The following is a 16,954-nucleotide window of genomic DNA, read 5'->3' as shown; positions in this document are numbered from 1 at the left end:
TTGATATTCGAGGATTTCCAAATATTTGAAACTTCCCGAATACTCGCCAGTTATCGTATACCTAGCTGCATTTCATAAATCCGACCATGACAAAAACCACAGAGTCTGGAAGAATTATCCAACAATAGAGTTCAAAGTCCCATGAAAACAGTACAAAGGTCCTGTTCCCTTTCTTCTTCGTCGTTTGTCACGGATCGATTGCATTCCAACGTCGCTAGGCTTGACCCTGGTGCGAAATTTCGCAAGTGGGCTTTCCCACATATCACATGTGCTACGTAAAAGATGACCGAAAATACGCTTTGGCCTCAGTGGTTGAGTGGTTAGAGCGCTCGGCTACTGAACCACAGTTCCTGGGTTTGAACCCGGCCGCAATGGCCGTGTTTCAATGGAGGCGAAACGCAAAAGGCTCTCGTGTGCTATGCGGCGCCAGTGCATGTTAAAGGGACTCTGAAAGGGGCTCTAATATAGTTGCAGTATGCCTGGGGTGTTAAAGCATGCCGCTTCACGAATATTGTCCACCAAGAATTTTTTTAATGCGCTTTGCAGAAGCCGAGTTATCTGTAGTCAAAATTTGAATTTCAGCGTCTTCGCTTCTTTCCCTCTCTCCTCCGCTGCATGCTGGAAGGTCGGCGCTCTTCCGCCGGCCCCACCGGTCCTCTGCTGCATGCAGAAGTGTACTATCTGGCTCAGGTTTTCAAGACAACACAACACAGTGATTGAGCGAGTTGATGTGCTCTCCTCAGAAGGTGTTTCAGAGCCCCTTTAAAGATACCCAGGTGGTCAAAATTATTCCGAAGCCCTCCACTACAGCACCTTGTTCTTCCCTTCTTCTCTCACTCCCTCCTTATCCCTTCACTTGCGGTACGGTTCAGGTGTCCACCAAGATGTGAGACAGATACTGCGTCATTTCCTTTCCTCAAAAACCAATTTTCAATTTTCAACTGCAAGTGAATTTTTTTTTTTTTTCCTTCCGTAATATTTTGCATACTTAAAGGTACACTGAAGAGGAATCTGACCTCATCTTTTTGCCGCGGGACCTCGATCTACACGTTCCGAGCACTCTTAGAAACTTCGATTTATTGCCCTGTGCAGCCGATTTCCCTAATTAAATCAGATTAACGTCCGGCTCCCAGATTTCTTTTTAATTCCCCGCATACGGTGGAAGGAGTCGACCAACGCATGAAGTGCCTTTCAGGCAGTCGCGTGGTGGCTTTGCTTTCGCTTTTATTTGTTTTTTTAAGTTTCCGTGAATAAATAGATCTAGTCAGAGACTACATAGCTGCAAATTAGACCCACGGAAATAAAAATACGCATGGACTCTTTGCTTTAGCCGATCACTACGTATCACTCTGCCAATGGCAGAGCGGCAAGCCGCCACGAGACTGGCTGAAAGGTTGGTCGACTCCTCCCAACGTATGCAGGGAATTAAAAAAAGAAAGGCGAGAGCCGGACGTTAATCTGATTTAAATTAGGGAAATCAGCCGCACAGGGCAATAATTTGAAGTTTCTAAGAACACTCGGAACGTGTGGATCGAGTTCCAGCAGTAAAAATACGAGTTCACATTCCTCTTTAGTGCACCTTTAATGCCCACACCCATGGCATTCATCCTGTCACCTTCATAGCCCTCCTAGAACTGTGATATGAGGGAAAGCCCACTTTCAGAACTTTGCATGAGGCTCCCGAACGGGTTACGCCCCCGAACGGCCTCATGGGCTGGCGTGGCAACGATCGGAGGGCCCTTGTTGCTTAGTAAATAAAACTGGCTGGCCACGTAGCTTCGATTTCTGAGCTTCGCTGCTCGCCCGTGGTGACGGCAGCTGTCAGCCCGCACATTCGTCGGTAGCCCAATCCCATCTCTGCACAGCTTTCGGATGCCGACTGACACGTCGCTGGTCATTTTTTTTTCTTTTTAGAAGCAGTCTCGATATTTCGACACCATTGTGCATTCCCACCTCGATTACGTAAGCGTTGTTCTTCCAGCGCGCCGAAACTGGGTGCTCGTCATAGGCTTATAGGTGTTTGAGTGAAGGAGCTGCCTCATAAGGCTGTACTGCATTTTTCATTTTCGACAGTTTTTTTTTTTCTTTTTCTTTTTTCAAAGACCACAGGGCATTTTATAAACTGACCTTTGCGTAACGCGGTCATTTCTTCCGGTCCCTTGAACACCGAATCAATGAGGTTTTACTAGCCAACATGTTACTTTTTGTTGCCAGTCTAGTCCTTCAACGGATTTCACTTTGCATGATCACATTACGGGTTGGATACTGTTGTGCAGTCTAATTAAAGTAGTATACATTTCTGTGCACATCATGTTTTTTTATATGGTGCTGAGTCAGTCTGGTCTTGTTTATTTCAGTTCTAAAGACCAGATACTATTTTTTAAAAAATAAGGCCAACAACAATTGCTTGTTTATCATTTTCTGAAATATATATATTTTTTTGTGTTGAATAAATATTCGATATTCAATTTGATACTCGAAGCCATTTTTTCATCATATTCGTATTCGAAAATTTCAGTACTCACACACCTCTAACTATAAATTATTTAGAGGTCGTAGGAGAATACCACGGGGCAATCCACGTATATTAATGTTTAATGCATCATTTCAAGAAAAATGCAAGCAAAAATTTGATGTCTACAGTCTTTTAACGGTGCCACAGCAGAGAAGACTCTGATGAATACCTGGATGCTCTCTGCAAAGAACGCCGCCACCTTCTTCTTTGACACACTCTGCTGCAGTACCTCGCTGAGCTGATCAGCATAGCGTGCGGCAGCTTCACATTCTGTTCCACACGAACAAGTCCGGTCCGTCTGAACTGGGGAGTCACGACACTTGGAGCCACCCCAGACACCTCGATATGGGTCAGGATTCATTGCCTGGGAGAAACAGGCTTGCATCTTAAATTCAGTGTCATCACAAATTTATTTTTCTACGAACATGAGACTTGCTAATGAATTAACTTGTTCCTTTCATCCATTTTACAGGGTGCTGTTTATCTATGTACATTTTAACTACTATTATGTCAGCATTTAGAAAAATGCAAAATCCAAGGTTTTATCTCTCAATATTTTTTATTATTCTGTCTCTCAAAAGGTTACATACTGTTTTTTACATTATAGATTTTATATATGTCAACCCCTTGTGGTCATGACATCTGACTCACAGGAGCTAGGAGCTAAAACTCGTAGCTAGGCACAAACGCTTCATGAAACATTTATTGGCAGCCCACCACCATGTCTGTTGGTCTTTCGTCAATAATTTGACTCAGTACACAAGCACTACCTAACGTGGAGGCCAAGCCGTTTGCTATGCGTCCGTAAGTAAAACACCACCTCTTTTTACGCACTGTTATAATTCCTAGAGTGAATAAATGAGCTTAATGGGTCTTTTGACGAAGAGGAATAATGGTTCTGCTCACCAGAACCATTTTCACTGTAAAAGAATGAGTGTGAGTCAATGCCAAACGCTAATGATGCAAACAACTCCATGATTGGTCATGTCAAAGCTTGAAAGCAAAGTTTGTGCTTCTTGCTGATAGCAAAAAGTAAACAAAAAAAAACTGCTACATGTTCTGCCATTCTTTGAGACAACAAACTGACAGTAGTAGCTCTACCACTACTATGCACCTGGACAACATTGTATTGGGGCAGCAGGGGGTGAACGCAAGAGTTTTCATTTGTGACATATCACAACACTGACGGAACACCCATCAAGTTGATGGCAACGCCGTTTACCCTGGAGGAAGTCCTTTATATGATGTGCTGGAAGAGCCTTCAATAGATGACCCATGACCAACAGAAAAATAATAATGAGCCCCAAATTTAAATACTGAATGTGTTAAACGAGCTTGGTAGGTGCTGTCTGATACGCAACAGCTGCTCTCCAGTCTTAGCTGAAACTTGAATAATGACTGCAAAGCATGAATACATTAATCCATGCTGTACATACGATTTTCACTGCTCTTTATGTACTATTTTTTATATGTGCGAGCAATAACACAAACTGACCTTTTCCATGACACAGCAGCCCATGATGTTCGGCAACATTGAAGGCATTCAAAAGTGGATAGGTGGTAAGAAAGCCAGTGGAGATTACAACATTGCCTGCACAGTGAAGTCACTGGCTCCTATTACTGCAGTGAAGAGTTGAGTCATTTCATGCGAACCGTCCAACCCATGGTTCTCAAACATCTTCAGTTTCTACAAAAAATTTTGTGAGCTTTGAGCGTTTTGGAAATAGTGCTTACCCAGAATATCCTTCATGAAAAAGCTTTCAGCAATGAGAGCATCTAAATTTTGAAGAAATGCACAAAACTATGCCAGCAATATGCTGCATATCACAACCAAACATGTTTTTTGTAATCAATGGTGATTTATTTGCTTTTCATCACAAAATGACTTCATGCTACATTACCTAATTATCTGTCTGTTATGTGCTACTAAATAGCCAAATTAAAGTGGTCATCTTTCTTGACTTAAATGTTATTTTGGTTCACTGTCCAAGAATCACACTGTGCAGCAAAAATTTTTTTTTTCAGCTTTATGGTGCAGACCAGCCCGAAAGCCTGAACACTTTATAAAACAACAAAAACTCCATTGTGCCATATATTAATCTGCTACTTGGCCACTGGAGTGGTTGAAATACAAACATGTGAGTGTATTTTAATGCCTTTAAGACTTAGAAGTATGATTTTTGTTTTCAGAAAAAAAAAAGGGGGGGGGGGGGGGGGCTTTGAAATTGTTCCCTGCTTAACTTTTTCTTTGTATCTTGTCTACATAAAAGTGCGCACAAGCATCAGGTAGAAATAGTGCCAGCACCTGCTTCTGCCCTGTAGATGTATTCACTGTCTGTAGAAACTACAGGTTATGGTATTACTAAACAAAATCGAAGATCTTGAGTGATAAATACTATTGCAGCTTAGTATTGCTTCATATTGGTTGCAACAGAGAGGTGTACAAAAAGGCGGAGTTTTTTTCCTTCCTTTGAAAAACTGCTTCAACTACATGCACCTGAAGGTCTGCTTGGTTAAATTATACTATCATGAATTTGTTTCATCATTTTCCAAGCTCAGGTAATTAAGCAGTCAGAAGTCAAACTGCTGCCCGAGGGAGAGCCATGCGCTGAGTAACCAGATGTTACTCTCATATCTGAACAAGGCATAAGGCTCAGTCAGGCTGAACTTTCAGGATCACAGTGCACCAGTCTCATAAGCTCATGCTCTTTTATTGTGCTCCAATGCGACATGTTATATACTCACATGGAATGTCCCAAAGCTAGATGGTATGTGGTGCTTGTAGTTGCCAACACCACAGAGGCTTGCACAGTATGGGCTCATTCCATGGTAGGCATTCCTGCATGGACAATATTGTGTGTTTGCAGTTACTCATGGGATTCAAGCCGTCACACAGCAGAACACCCTCACTATTGTAGATGATATACAAGTTAGTACTTGCACTCACCTAATTCTTCTGTGTGTACCAGACGTTAGTTACCTTAACCCATTGATTACAACAACCAATAGTGAGGTGCATTATCCCACCCTAAAGAACGGCAAGTAATTTCATAACGAGACTGCATCCTATAATCTTTATCATTGCACAATAATTCCTTCTGCAAAAAAATTCTCGTTTTAAGTGATTACACTATACAAGAAACTTTGTACAGAGCAAAAAGAACGAAAAAAAAAACAGGTGGATTGAGCAATTATAAAGACAGCAATGTTGCTTGAGAAGGACTTATGTAAGCAAGCAATGCTGGTGCATTTCCAGATTGAGAGATGAGCACAACTGCAACCACAGAAAAGAGAGGAGACACAGATAACACATTAGATGGCATTATCGATGTCTCTTCTTTGCAGTAAAAAAATAATAACTTTTTAATAACTTTGTAATCAGACAGGGGACTGCTTATAATAGCTGACAGAGCCTTTTCAGTTCAAACAGTACATAGAAGTATTCAATTAGAAAGCAAAAAAACATTAAAAATACTTCTCATTTCGCAATTTCTAAAAAAGCTGTTAGATATATAGTGCATTTGCAGGCATTATAAAAAAAAACAACGGTATTTTCAGATATTTTCCCACATCACCATCAGCTTTCACGCTCATTGATATTCTGGCTGCCAGCTTGCGCTGTCACGGTCTCTTGCAGCAAGTACAAGATGCTGTAACTTCATGTTTCCACAGTATTCCCCGCAAAATTCAGAGCACAAAAAAAAAAAAAAATATTGCAGAATCAGTTTCTTGCACAGACACGGGGTCTGTGCCGCTGTTCATTTAGCAATGTGCAGCTTCCTAACCGCAAATACTTCAGTATCTTGCATCAACAGCCAGCATTCACGCAAATTAATTATTTGCTGGTTTGTAATAGTAAACACAACTCGTACTAGCGCATGATGACAATGACAAATGCTACTTTAATTTCGTCTTCACTCAATACATTCCTTTTTGAAAGCCTGGTGCCCTTAAATTCAGACACTGTATATGTAGCCTGACTGAGAACAGCTGCTTTTCATAATAAAATACCTTTAAATATTCTTTCTCGTGATACTACTACACTTTCAATTGCAGCCCCTACATTTCTACTGTTGTGCTGATTTTTCCACATTGCATATTTACTAATTAGTAACACACTGCTTGCTGTTAGTAACAGATACAGTCTCTGACTGTATCTGCTGCCTTGAGGCTTGACCATTTGTCATCATGTGGGTATGCAGCATTCCAGAGAAGCTAGCTTGAAGGAACACTGAGGCCAACCCCATCCGATTATTGTTCTCTGCAAAAATTGATTCTGTAGCTCTTTCTGGGTGTGTTAACATTTGTCCAGCAGTAAAAGAAGCATTCATGGCTGAGAAAATGGAATTTAAAATTTTTTTTGCCACTCAATTCAAACTTATGATGCCTACACCAAAAAAGACTGGCTGCCACCATTTTTAAAGAGGGGGATGCGGGGCTGAAGGATTAACTTTCTAACCGCTGCCCCAATATTTATTAAATTTTCAGGTATGATGGATCCTTATGCCATTAAACGTAATCAAAATTTTTATATTTTGTCTTTAGTGTGAAAAAAATAGTTGACATGAAAATCAGCTAGTGAATATCTCAGTTTAGGAAAACTATCATTTTAAAAATGCTTGCAATTTAGTCACTTTTTCAAAATTGGTGACCCCCAGAAAAGCCCCTCATACAGGAGAATGGGAAGAGATTGCCGTTTTATGACAATGATTTCTGAAAATAACACCATTTGAAAGTATTTTTTTTTTTTTTTGCTGCAACTGACATTTAAATTTTGGCTTGTTTCGCCATCAAAATCTACCAAACAAGCACGATAAGTACATTAGCTTGTTCTCCACACAATATATTGGCCCAGAGAGTACTTTCAAAGTAAGTTTTGGCTATGCAGTATGAAAATGATAGTTTTCCAAAATGTACACTTTAGCTCCAAAATGCGAACTGGGAACGAGTTCAGAGGTTTCAAGAGCTGTAATTTTGTTTTAAGGGCCTATTCTCTAAATTAAAAGCCATTACAGCACAGGTAGCAGCTTCTTCCATTTATGCTGCATGGTGGTAGTAGTTTGCAGTTTCTAACTCTTATTTTTCCACTTTTGAACTGCGGAGTGGCTTTGTTCATGCTCGAAAGCTCACAAAATAAGCTGAACAGTAAAAACAAGTGGCACATGTTCCAATAAAACCAAGGTCCTATGAACAATAAAGGCTAGAATTTAGTCTTCAATTGCGGCATGACACGTTTCCACTAATCACAGCCTCAGTTTCATTTTGCCTGCCAATTACAGGTCACAAAGCTAGAATTATATCCCAATTTCTTGCATTTATAAAGTGTTCCCACTGCAATTTTGCCAGAATACCTCATAAAAGCTAAGAAGGGTAAAAACAAACTGCGATATACCTTCCCACTACTGCACTTTGAGCTGAAAACAACATTTTTGGGCTCATCTGGCGACACACCTCACATGCTTCCTTTCGGGAAAAAAACTACATTCTCTACATTTCTACTGCGCAGATCACGACCAAACTAACTTGGAAAATATGTTCGTTATTAGTTTATGAACCTTGTATAACCAAAGTCCAGAAATGGTTTTTGTTGATCAAAATCACATTTTTTGCTCCGCATCCTCCCTAAAGTGAATGCGATGTAGCCTAGCCACTGGGATCTACAACAAGTAATCAGTGTGATGGTGCACAATTTAACTGCAAAATCAGCTGGTGATGGCAACACCTGTATTTACTTTTTTTGTCTTTTCTAGCTTACAAAAGCTCCATTTTTGGTGAGAGTGGTCTTTTTGAGATTAGAATGTGGTACCCTACTCATACGGGCCAACTTCAATTTGTCATCAGTGTCGCTTCAACATTTTAAAACCTTAATTTTTGCAACATTTCTGTGAGCTAATAGCCATGTGACATTGTCTCTCATATCCAGTAAAATGATATTGTTGCTGGAGTTCCCGGGTTCGAACTCGGCCGTGGCGGAAACATTTTGATAGAGGCGAAACGCAAAAGGCACCTGTGTGCTGTGCGATGTCAGTGCATGTTAAAGATCCCCAAGTGGTCGAAATTATTCCAGAGCCCTCCACTACGGCACCTCTTTCTCTCTTTATTCTTTCACTCCCACCTTCCTCCCTTCCCTTATGGCACGGTTTGAGTGTCCACCAAGATGTGAGACAATTACTGCGCCATTTCCTTTCCTCAAAAAACCAATTTGTTGGTACAGGTGCACGACGAAAATAACTAAGAGTGTTGTCTGCATACCTTAATACTTCTATATGAATCAGAATGACTGTTTGCTTTCATTAAATATGTTTTGGACTCATGGCGCTAATTCATAAAACTAATGCAGATGAGAGACCTTTTGAAGGTGTGTAATAAGAGTCATGACACGTTTTTTGCAATCAAAGGCGAACAAATGCACAAGACAAAGCACCAATGGCAAAAATCCTGTGTTTGTCAACTGCAACATGCCATGAAAAGCTGATATACATAACTCATCTAGGAAGCCTAGTCAGTAAAAGTGAATGAATGAGAGACAAAGAAAACAGCACATTCAATTTTCAACTTTAACACACAGATTAAAATACTAATGAAATTGAGTAGATGATCTTAGTGCCGATATCACCCAACAATTCAAACAGCAAGTGATATTCATAGTCCAGTATAAGTCACATCCTAAAGCTAGCCTTATCATGACATATTTCTGACAAAGAATTATATCCTCCTCCTAATCTGAATTAAAGGGATCACAACAAAAGAAAGAACAAATAAGACCGATTAAGCACATATAGAGCAGCATGAAAGTTGCAAGTTTTTCCTCTATTTGTACAATGCCAAGGAATTATGCAGCAATATTACCTCAGAGAAATAATGTCGAATGCCCCTGTGTAAAGTCTTGCCATCATCATGGCCAAGTCATTAGCCTCTGAGCCACTGTTAGTGAAATAGCATACCTACGAGACAAAAGAGAGAAATGTATATAATGCATGCAAAAACAACAAAGTTTCAAGCACTTGAATTACTTATATTCCCTGACACAATTGGTCAATAAAAAAACAAAGAAAACATCAAACTACCACAAGTAACATCTTCTACATGGCTCTGGATCTTGGAAATAATGCTAAGGATGACACACACGCAAAAAAAAAAAAAAACGGCAAAATAGTAATGAACTTATTTTTGCATCAAAAGGTGACTGATGCAGTTAATTAACATAAAAACTAGTTGAAGAAAGCCGATTCACAACCGATCCATAAGCACCAACCATTGCAGTTGTTCACCACAATCATCACTGACAGACGGTAAAGATGGGCTAATTTTGAAACACCACATGTAACTAAAAACAGAACTAAAGTGCTCTTTCAGTCATTTTCTAAAGAAAAAAAAATATGACTGCGCATTAGCAGCAGGCCCCATGAACATTCTGTATGGTGTTTTAGGATCATGTGCTATCTTGAGTACTCGCTAGAATGGGACAGAACTCTAACAGAGCTGTTTTTTATAAGTATACTAGCTACAAAGTCTCTCAAACCAAGGAACTGTAAACACATTTTAAAGATGTCATATAGTTACAACTGGACGTGACCAGTGAGTAAACTACAAGTAATTTCTAGTGATTTATCCACTACTCCATGCTATAGTAAATCACTTAAGAAAACAAATAAACAAAATATGTGATGCAATAGCATAACCTCACTTTCAGATCACCAGGCATCTTTGAAGAGAGTTTTTCAGCAAACTCATGCACAGTAGGGTAGAGATACACATTAGAGGTGTGCCACAGCTGCTTCAGTTGGCTCTCAGCAGCTGCAACTACTCTCCTGTGGGTAAAAAAAAACAAATAAATAAATAAAGTAAGCCAAAGAGTGAACTCAAGACAGGAGAGCCCGCCATTTGAAAACTAAAAATAAAACAAAATACATTTTGAATTAGCTCAGCAAACTCGATGCAACCAGAAATGCAAAAACAAGTATTTGCAGATGGGACTGTTTAAAATTTTCTCTTTGTCCAATTAGGCAGGATGTAGTTGACATCTGAAGCAAGCCATATTTATGTATTTCAAGTCACAATATCCATGATGAGCCCACAACAGCAGAAACCTCATGGGCCTGATGTTCTGAATGATGTGTCCTTCATTCATGAAGGTCTTATAGAACTAGCGACACCTATAAACAAAGTGATCAGCAATTTCATTTCTTCAAGCGAATCCTCACATGAAGATGTGTCTTCAGGCCAGCTGAAGACACATCTGTTAACAGTGCTGCAGCGCAACCTATGAACACGTGCAATCCAGCAAAAGCCTGAACCAACTTTCAACTTACAGCAAATGTACAACAGCTTATATGCAGCTATGTACAGGCCCACTGAAGTTTTTGAAATGCCGAAATCGCAAGCCTCAATTTTCTCCCTATGTAGAGGCACAGCCAGGCGTTAAGAAGTGCATCGTGTTGTTCGGAAAGAAAAGTACAGAGTTCATCTGCCAGTTCGTAGATGCATGCTGGAACTGCTCAGAAATGAAGTTTTGTTGCAATTTTGTGTTCCGAAAACTTTTGTGGTCACCTGTACAAAGCATACCACAAAAAGCCAGCTGTTTCAGGAAGAAAAAGCTTAAGCAAAACTGAAAGAAAATGAAGACTGATTTGCTCACGGGTGGCAATGACCAACGCTAACAGTCACAATGCCAGCAAACATGTCCAAGTAGCGCTTGCCCGTGTGATCCCAGAGCCATTGCATGTGGCCCTGGGTGAGCAGCAGTGGTTCCTTGTAGAGCAAGTTGCTGCTCAGGCTAGGGTTCAAGTGCTGCTTTCGCAGCGCCACAATCTCTGCCCATGGCCTTCCCTGCAATCAAGGTAGGAAAAATGTGGATGGCTGCCTAGGCGAAAAAAAAAAAAAAAAATCATAGGTTCCAACTGGATTTTTCAATTGAAAAATTCCCAATTTTGTATTTGGAACCAACTTGGAGCTCCAATTGGAATGTCTGCCCACTCAAAGAAAAACCATTGGCTTCCAAATGGAAAATTCCCACTTGTATACTTGGAACGAAATGGAATAGATGAGGCATTCCAAATGGATGTTCCAATTGGCGATTCCAACTGGAACACCTCCACGTGGTCCACACGCAAGAATGCATGACAATTCAACCATAGGACAACAAGCCTGAAGAGGTGACACAACACCAGAATTCAATAATTCTGTTTTCACAAAATGCATACCTCACTTTTGTTACATACATTGATGCTCTTTCCATGTCCACCCAAACCTCATTTCTGCTGCCGTGGTGGCTAAGTGGTTATGGCGTTCGGCTGCTGACCCGAAAGACACGGGTTCGATCCCGGCCATGGCGGTCAAATTTCGATGGAGGCGAAATTCTAGAGGCCCGTGTGCTGTGCGATGTCAGTGCACATTAAAGAACACCAGGTGGTTGAAATTTCCGCAGGCCTTCACTACGGCGTCCCTCATAGCCTGAGTCGCTTTGGGACGTTAAACCACCATAAACCAAACCTTCTGACAGTGCTTCCTCTTCATATTTCTTACACAATTTCCTTGTTTATTTTTCCAGGAGAATGCTTAGCAAGAACAAGAAGCAATGACATGTTATCATGTCTATATAGACAATGCTTACAAGCATATGTGGCACTGAAGCATTTGTCTTTATGGGCAGTAACACTTCACTTCTTAAAATCACAGTGTGCAAGAACTGTAACATACTCTGTCTTCAAGCACAAACCCAGTCCCTGCAAATGCAAAGCTTTTAAGCAAGACCTCTGACAGAATGACTGCCTGAAATGCAATGCTTAATGCATCTGATATTAAAATGCGGAATGTCCGGTAAGCATAAACAAGCCCCACCCTCAACTCAGGATAAAAAAAAAAAAAACTTGACTCAGACAAAGCCCACTTCAAGCCACTTACAATGATGTTCTGAAAGATAGAAAATATACCGCATTTTCAATTCAGTGCTAATTACAGTGTCAAGACCCCAGCCTCCAACTTACATGGCAAATAACAAAGTTATGAAGAAAAGACTGTTCAGATAGCTCAGTTACCATATTCTGAGAGAAAAAAAAAATGAATGAACAGAGGCATAAAAAAAGTTTACTGAACCACAGCGCACAGGTGCATGTTCAAATGCATTCTGGTGTACAAGGATTATGAAAAAAAAAAAAGCTGATATTTGATTCTGGACTAATTAGCTAAGATTATTGAATCTAAGTTGATTACTTCAAATTTACCCATTAACTTTTTAGGTGCCATTGCAAGGGCCTGTGTTACAGATAGAAAGCTGTGCTCCTCAATGGCTCAAAACAGTCTTTGCTAACAGAGTGCTTCAGCCCAGTTATTTCTTATTCATAAAACAAAGCCCATGATATTTGAAAAATGCACATGTAACTTTTCTGTTGACAACTTTTCTAGCCTGCTCTCAAACATATGCTACTATAGACACAAACCTCACTCCTGGCTTGGCCAAGTGGCTCGACAGAAGAACAGGATATCTGCCTTTTTGATGGCCGTGATGTTCACGCCAGTGGCTAGTTTCATGATACAATGTAAACCAACACTGCAATGGCGTTGGGACTGCTTCGCTTCCAATGAGACTGCTTACTGACTTTGCAAATGCACAAGGCATGTAATACCTCAATAACATAAAATTAAAATTAAATTGTGTAGTTAAACCGCCCGAAGCGACACACGGACTATGAGGGATGCCGTAGTGGAGGTCACTGAATTAAACTGGCCCTTTAACGTGCGGCGATATCGCACAGCCCACGAGAGTTTTTTGTATTTCACCACTATCAAAATATGGTTGCTGCGGCCAGGATCGAACTCGCGACCTTGGGTTCAGCAGCCGAATGCAAAAGCCACAGCCACTGCGGCGGGTCTCAAAACCAGAAAACCCAACAAAAGAAGCTTACTGCGGTCACCTCTGATACACTGTCACTTATTAAGCACTCCTCTATTGAGCCTCTAGTATCACATTACAGTAACAAGTTCAACATGGTACTTTAAAAATTTGCATATATCCAGCAAGTTTGTAGAAATCGAGTGTAACTGTATAAGCTACTGGCTGTGAATCCCAGTTCCTTGTCCCCAAATGACATTCAAAATGTTAATAGAAAATGTACTCATGTTTGCTTCTAAAAGCAAACGCAAATACTATATCTAGTCACCTATGACATAAATCACGCACCTGATATGGTTTTGGCTTCTCACTGCAAGGTGGAATTTCTGGAACAGATGTTAACAGTCGCACAGATTTGATACCTGCAATAAAAAAATCATGCCTTGAGTCAGCAAGTGAAAACTCTACCTTACACTGCAACAAGTTATTTACACTTTTAAAAAATACTTCACAGCTGATCGGAATTTCAATTCATAGGACCTCATAGCATAGCAGCAAACTTCATAGCAGCAAAAAATATTGGCTGTACATGTACAGTCTGTATCATTATAATTATAAAAATACCATATCATTATAAACACACAAAGTGCCATTTGTCCTAATCGACCAACATGCAGAAAGTGTGACACTAGTGCAAGTCATCTCTAGCAGTCTTCAGGCTGTCCTGGCTGACTTGGTGTTGCAGTCACCGGCATACCTTAGTAAAATCCCAAGTGCTCGCTATATAGTATATATACTATATAGTAATATTATAGTAATATTTATATAGTAATATTATGTATATGTATGTATATAGTAATATTTTAGAATGCAGCAGCCACAAAAAGTACACATCGCGAAACAATGAAACTGGTCTACATCATCACCTCGACCAAAAGCATAAGCAATATTATGAGTGCACAGGAAACTCGCATTTATGAATCTTACAAACTCGTGACCATTCAGCATCATGGATTCACTTTGGATCATGAGATTGTTCAACCTCATATCATGGACTGATTTGATATTATAGGCACACACTCTACTGGACAGACCAGGACTCAGATCACAATATGAATGTGAGCCCACTCTCACCAAGACTCAGATCATGATCTGAATGAGAGCCAGGACTCACGACTCAGATCATAACTGAATATGAGTCCGGACTCACTCACAACTCAGATCATGATCTGAAATGAGCCTGAGTGAGTCGACACATGAGTGAGTCCGCTGGCCTGTGGTCACTGGACGTTTAAGGTACTTTTTTAAGGTACTTTAAGGTAATTTTAAGGTAATTTTATATGGCTCGGATGCACTGAGCAGTATTTTGATATAAGGCTGCAATATGACAACAAACACCTAGTTGCAGCAAAGGAGCTTGTACAGTACCTGTGAAGTGGCAGTAGTCAGCAAATTTGTACACAAAACAGTAAAAAAATTGCTGGGCTGGAAACCATGCCACCATACGGCTTGCATGCCAGGTGTGACATGCTCGAGCACACTAGGAGATCAGTACATATGCAGGCAGGAAATGCTTAAGAGAAACAAATTCATATCACATGTGCTACTATATATAACGCGTTCTTTGCATGCATTGCAAATTTGCACCAAACGCTGCAACTGATCATTGCAACTTGCATGTAATGATATCTAATCAATAGATTATTTTCATACCAAACTGAGGGAGTGGCTACCAGGTACGCCAAGTCGAAGGCTGCGAATTAATCTCGACCAATTAATCTCAGGGCAGGGGTACATCCGCATTTCGCTTCCACCAAAATGCGACCGCCAGTGAGCTATCGCGTCGGGTATTCGTTAAATGAAAGAATAAATAACGAAGGACTAGCTTTTTACAAATCATTATTCCAAGATTCAAACGATTCTTAGGCCAGTGGATGGCAGGAAGCGGCGATATGGGCGCACGCGCAATGGAAATGTAAGCGCTACAGAAGGTTTCCACGCGCGCCACTGCATGCCGTTCAACTTTTAGCAGAAACTCTCCATACGTACCCCATTGCGATGAGAAAGCACGAAACAAGGAAACTTTTAGAAGCATTTGGCCAGCTGGCGCTGCTGAGGGGAGTCAGAATATTATCTGGTTAAAACACTTGTATGCACGCTTCTTCCACGACGTTCACGTGTTCCGCAGGATGTGAACAAAAAAATTCCGCAAGCGCTGCCTCACACACGTGTCTTGCGAAGTTCCACAGAAGCACACGCCTATGCTTTTATCTCTTTCCTTACTGAAGAAAGCGGCCTCCAATTTCAAATGAGCCCGCGTGCAGTTAAGCGTTCGTGATAAGCGCGGTCACTGCGGTAGTGGCCCCGGCAGCGCTGTCGTACCGACGCCAAAGCTTGTGCAACCACTGCCGACACCGCACGCCACGTTGTTAGAGCAACGTAGTTGCAACGTGCGGCTGGCGAGCGATGGGAGGACTGTGCAAGCTGTTGAACCGGCGCCAAAAGCTCAAAAGCGCTGCTGCGACACCACAGCACCACAGTGGTCCCTAGAAGTAGGGGCCCACTGGGCACATTCGCATGCATTTTCTGAAACTTCGTTCATCATTTTCACTAAAAAAAACTTTATTTTTCTCCTGTTTAGTGGGAAAGATGAAGTGTGGGAGAAAGCGGTGTGTGGAGCGCTGGATACCTGAAACATGCCTGAAACCAACGTTACTTTTGCTGAAATCACATGGCTACTGGCTTAAACAAATGGATTTGCCTCTTTATTGGCTAATTCGCGAATTAACTGGCAGAAAGCGCAGTGCATGTCGTTTTATTCCGCTTCTAATCTCTCATCAGCGTTTTGCACGTTTGCTTGACTGGCACCATTCTCCCGGCGTCCGACGCCGTTTCTTGAAAAAACAACTCGGTTGTGTTGACGCCGTCAGCGCTAAATCGCTTTTCTATTTTCTGTCTTGACAGCTTCCAGCATTTGTTTTGCCTCTCTCATAACGTGAGAGGACGGGAGGCACCAAGGAGGTTGGAACCTCCGTGCGGTGATTGGGAAATGTAAAAAAAGGGAAGACATCTTCCTGCAAGACATAAGGTCCATAGAATTTATAGAGTTCCTCAATCAAGAACTTTGTGCACAGCTCGATTAGTGCGCCCCCACACTCCCACGCAGTTTCGTTCTTCACACCGTTTCCTTGCATGTCTACGGACATCATCATCATGTCTACGTGATTTCGGTGGTCTGTGACTTGGGCGGCTCGGCTGTGTAGTTCGAAACCATCCTCTATGCTCGAAATATTTCGGGGATGGTTTCTTGAGGGCTTGAAGCATGGCGACGTCCAGCGTGAATGAGTCAGATGACCGGAGCTCTGTTTGCGAAGACGTCAACCCGTTTTCCTTTCAGCGCTTCGTGAACACGCGTAGCTCATCAACAACTGAACAGAGTGCTTCAGATAAGCTCGCGAATTTAATCTCTGGTGTTCAGCATGGGCGCCAAACGCATCGAAAGTGCCTCGTTGTGGTAGACGATAAACCAAAAGGTACGGAGGTGCTAACCTAAGCAGGCAGTACTCGTTTCATAACGCTTTCTCCACCAGATAATTAGTTGTTCACTA

At 41.3% G+C, this 16,954-nt stretch overlaps 2 protein-coding genes across 5 annotated transcripts in view; one reads left to right on the top strand and one right to left on the bottom strand.

Annotated features, from left to right (window-relative positions):
* LOC149352265 (alanine--glyoxylate aminotransferase 2, mitochondrial) overlaps positions 1-15,896 on the bottom strand; it is a 57,687-nt gene extending 41,791 nt beyond the window's left edge. Inside the window, exons 1-7 of the mRNA XM_089581424.1 lie at positions 15,396-15,896; positions 13,695-13,768; positions 11,154-11,344; positions 10,203-10,326; positions 9,365-9,459; positions 5,261-5,354; positions 2,685-2,879 (exon numbers count right to left, since the gene is read on the bottom strand). Coding sequence (XP_089437550.1) covers positions 2,685-2,879; positions 5,261-5,354; positions 9,365-9,459; positions 10,203-10,326; positions 11,154-11,344; positions 13,695-13,768; positions 15,396-15,441 — 819 coding nt within the window. The 5' untranslated portion in view covers positions 15,442-15,896. The remainder of the gene's footprint in view (positions 1-2,684; positions 2,880-5,260; positions 5,355-9,364; positions 9,460-10,202; positions 10,327-11,153; positions 11,345-13,694; positions 13,769-15,395) is intronic.
* Positions 15,897-15,941: 45 nt separating this feature from the next.
* LOC149352264 (uncharacterized) overlaps positions 15,942-16,954 on the top strand; it is a 37,010-nt gene continuing 35,997 nt past the window's right edge. The window contains exon 1 of one of the 4 annotated variants that reach the window (XM_089581425.1): positions 15,942-16,879. In XM_089581425.1, the coding sequence (XP_089437551.1) occupies positions 16,669-16,879 (211 nt within the window). In that variant the 5' untranslated portion in view covers positions 15,942-16,668. The remainder of the gene's footprint in view (positions 16,880-16,954) is intronic. The other 3 variants (XM_089581426.1, XR_016290721.1, XM_089581427.1) reach the window with 3 other exon arrangements.

The sequence above is a fragment of the Amblyomma mixtum genome, chromosome 3 (assembly GCF_055824585.1).
Source record: "Amblyomma mixtum isolate Tamu chromosome 3, ASM5582458v1, whole genome shotgun sequence".
In the NCBI taxonomy this organism is placed as follows: domain Eukaryota; kingdom Metazoa; phylum Arthropoda; class Arachnida; order Ixodida; family Ixodidae; genus Amblyomma; species Amblyomma mixtum.
This window is presented reverse-complemented; position numbering and strand designations above follow the sequence as displayed.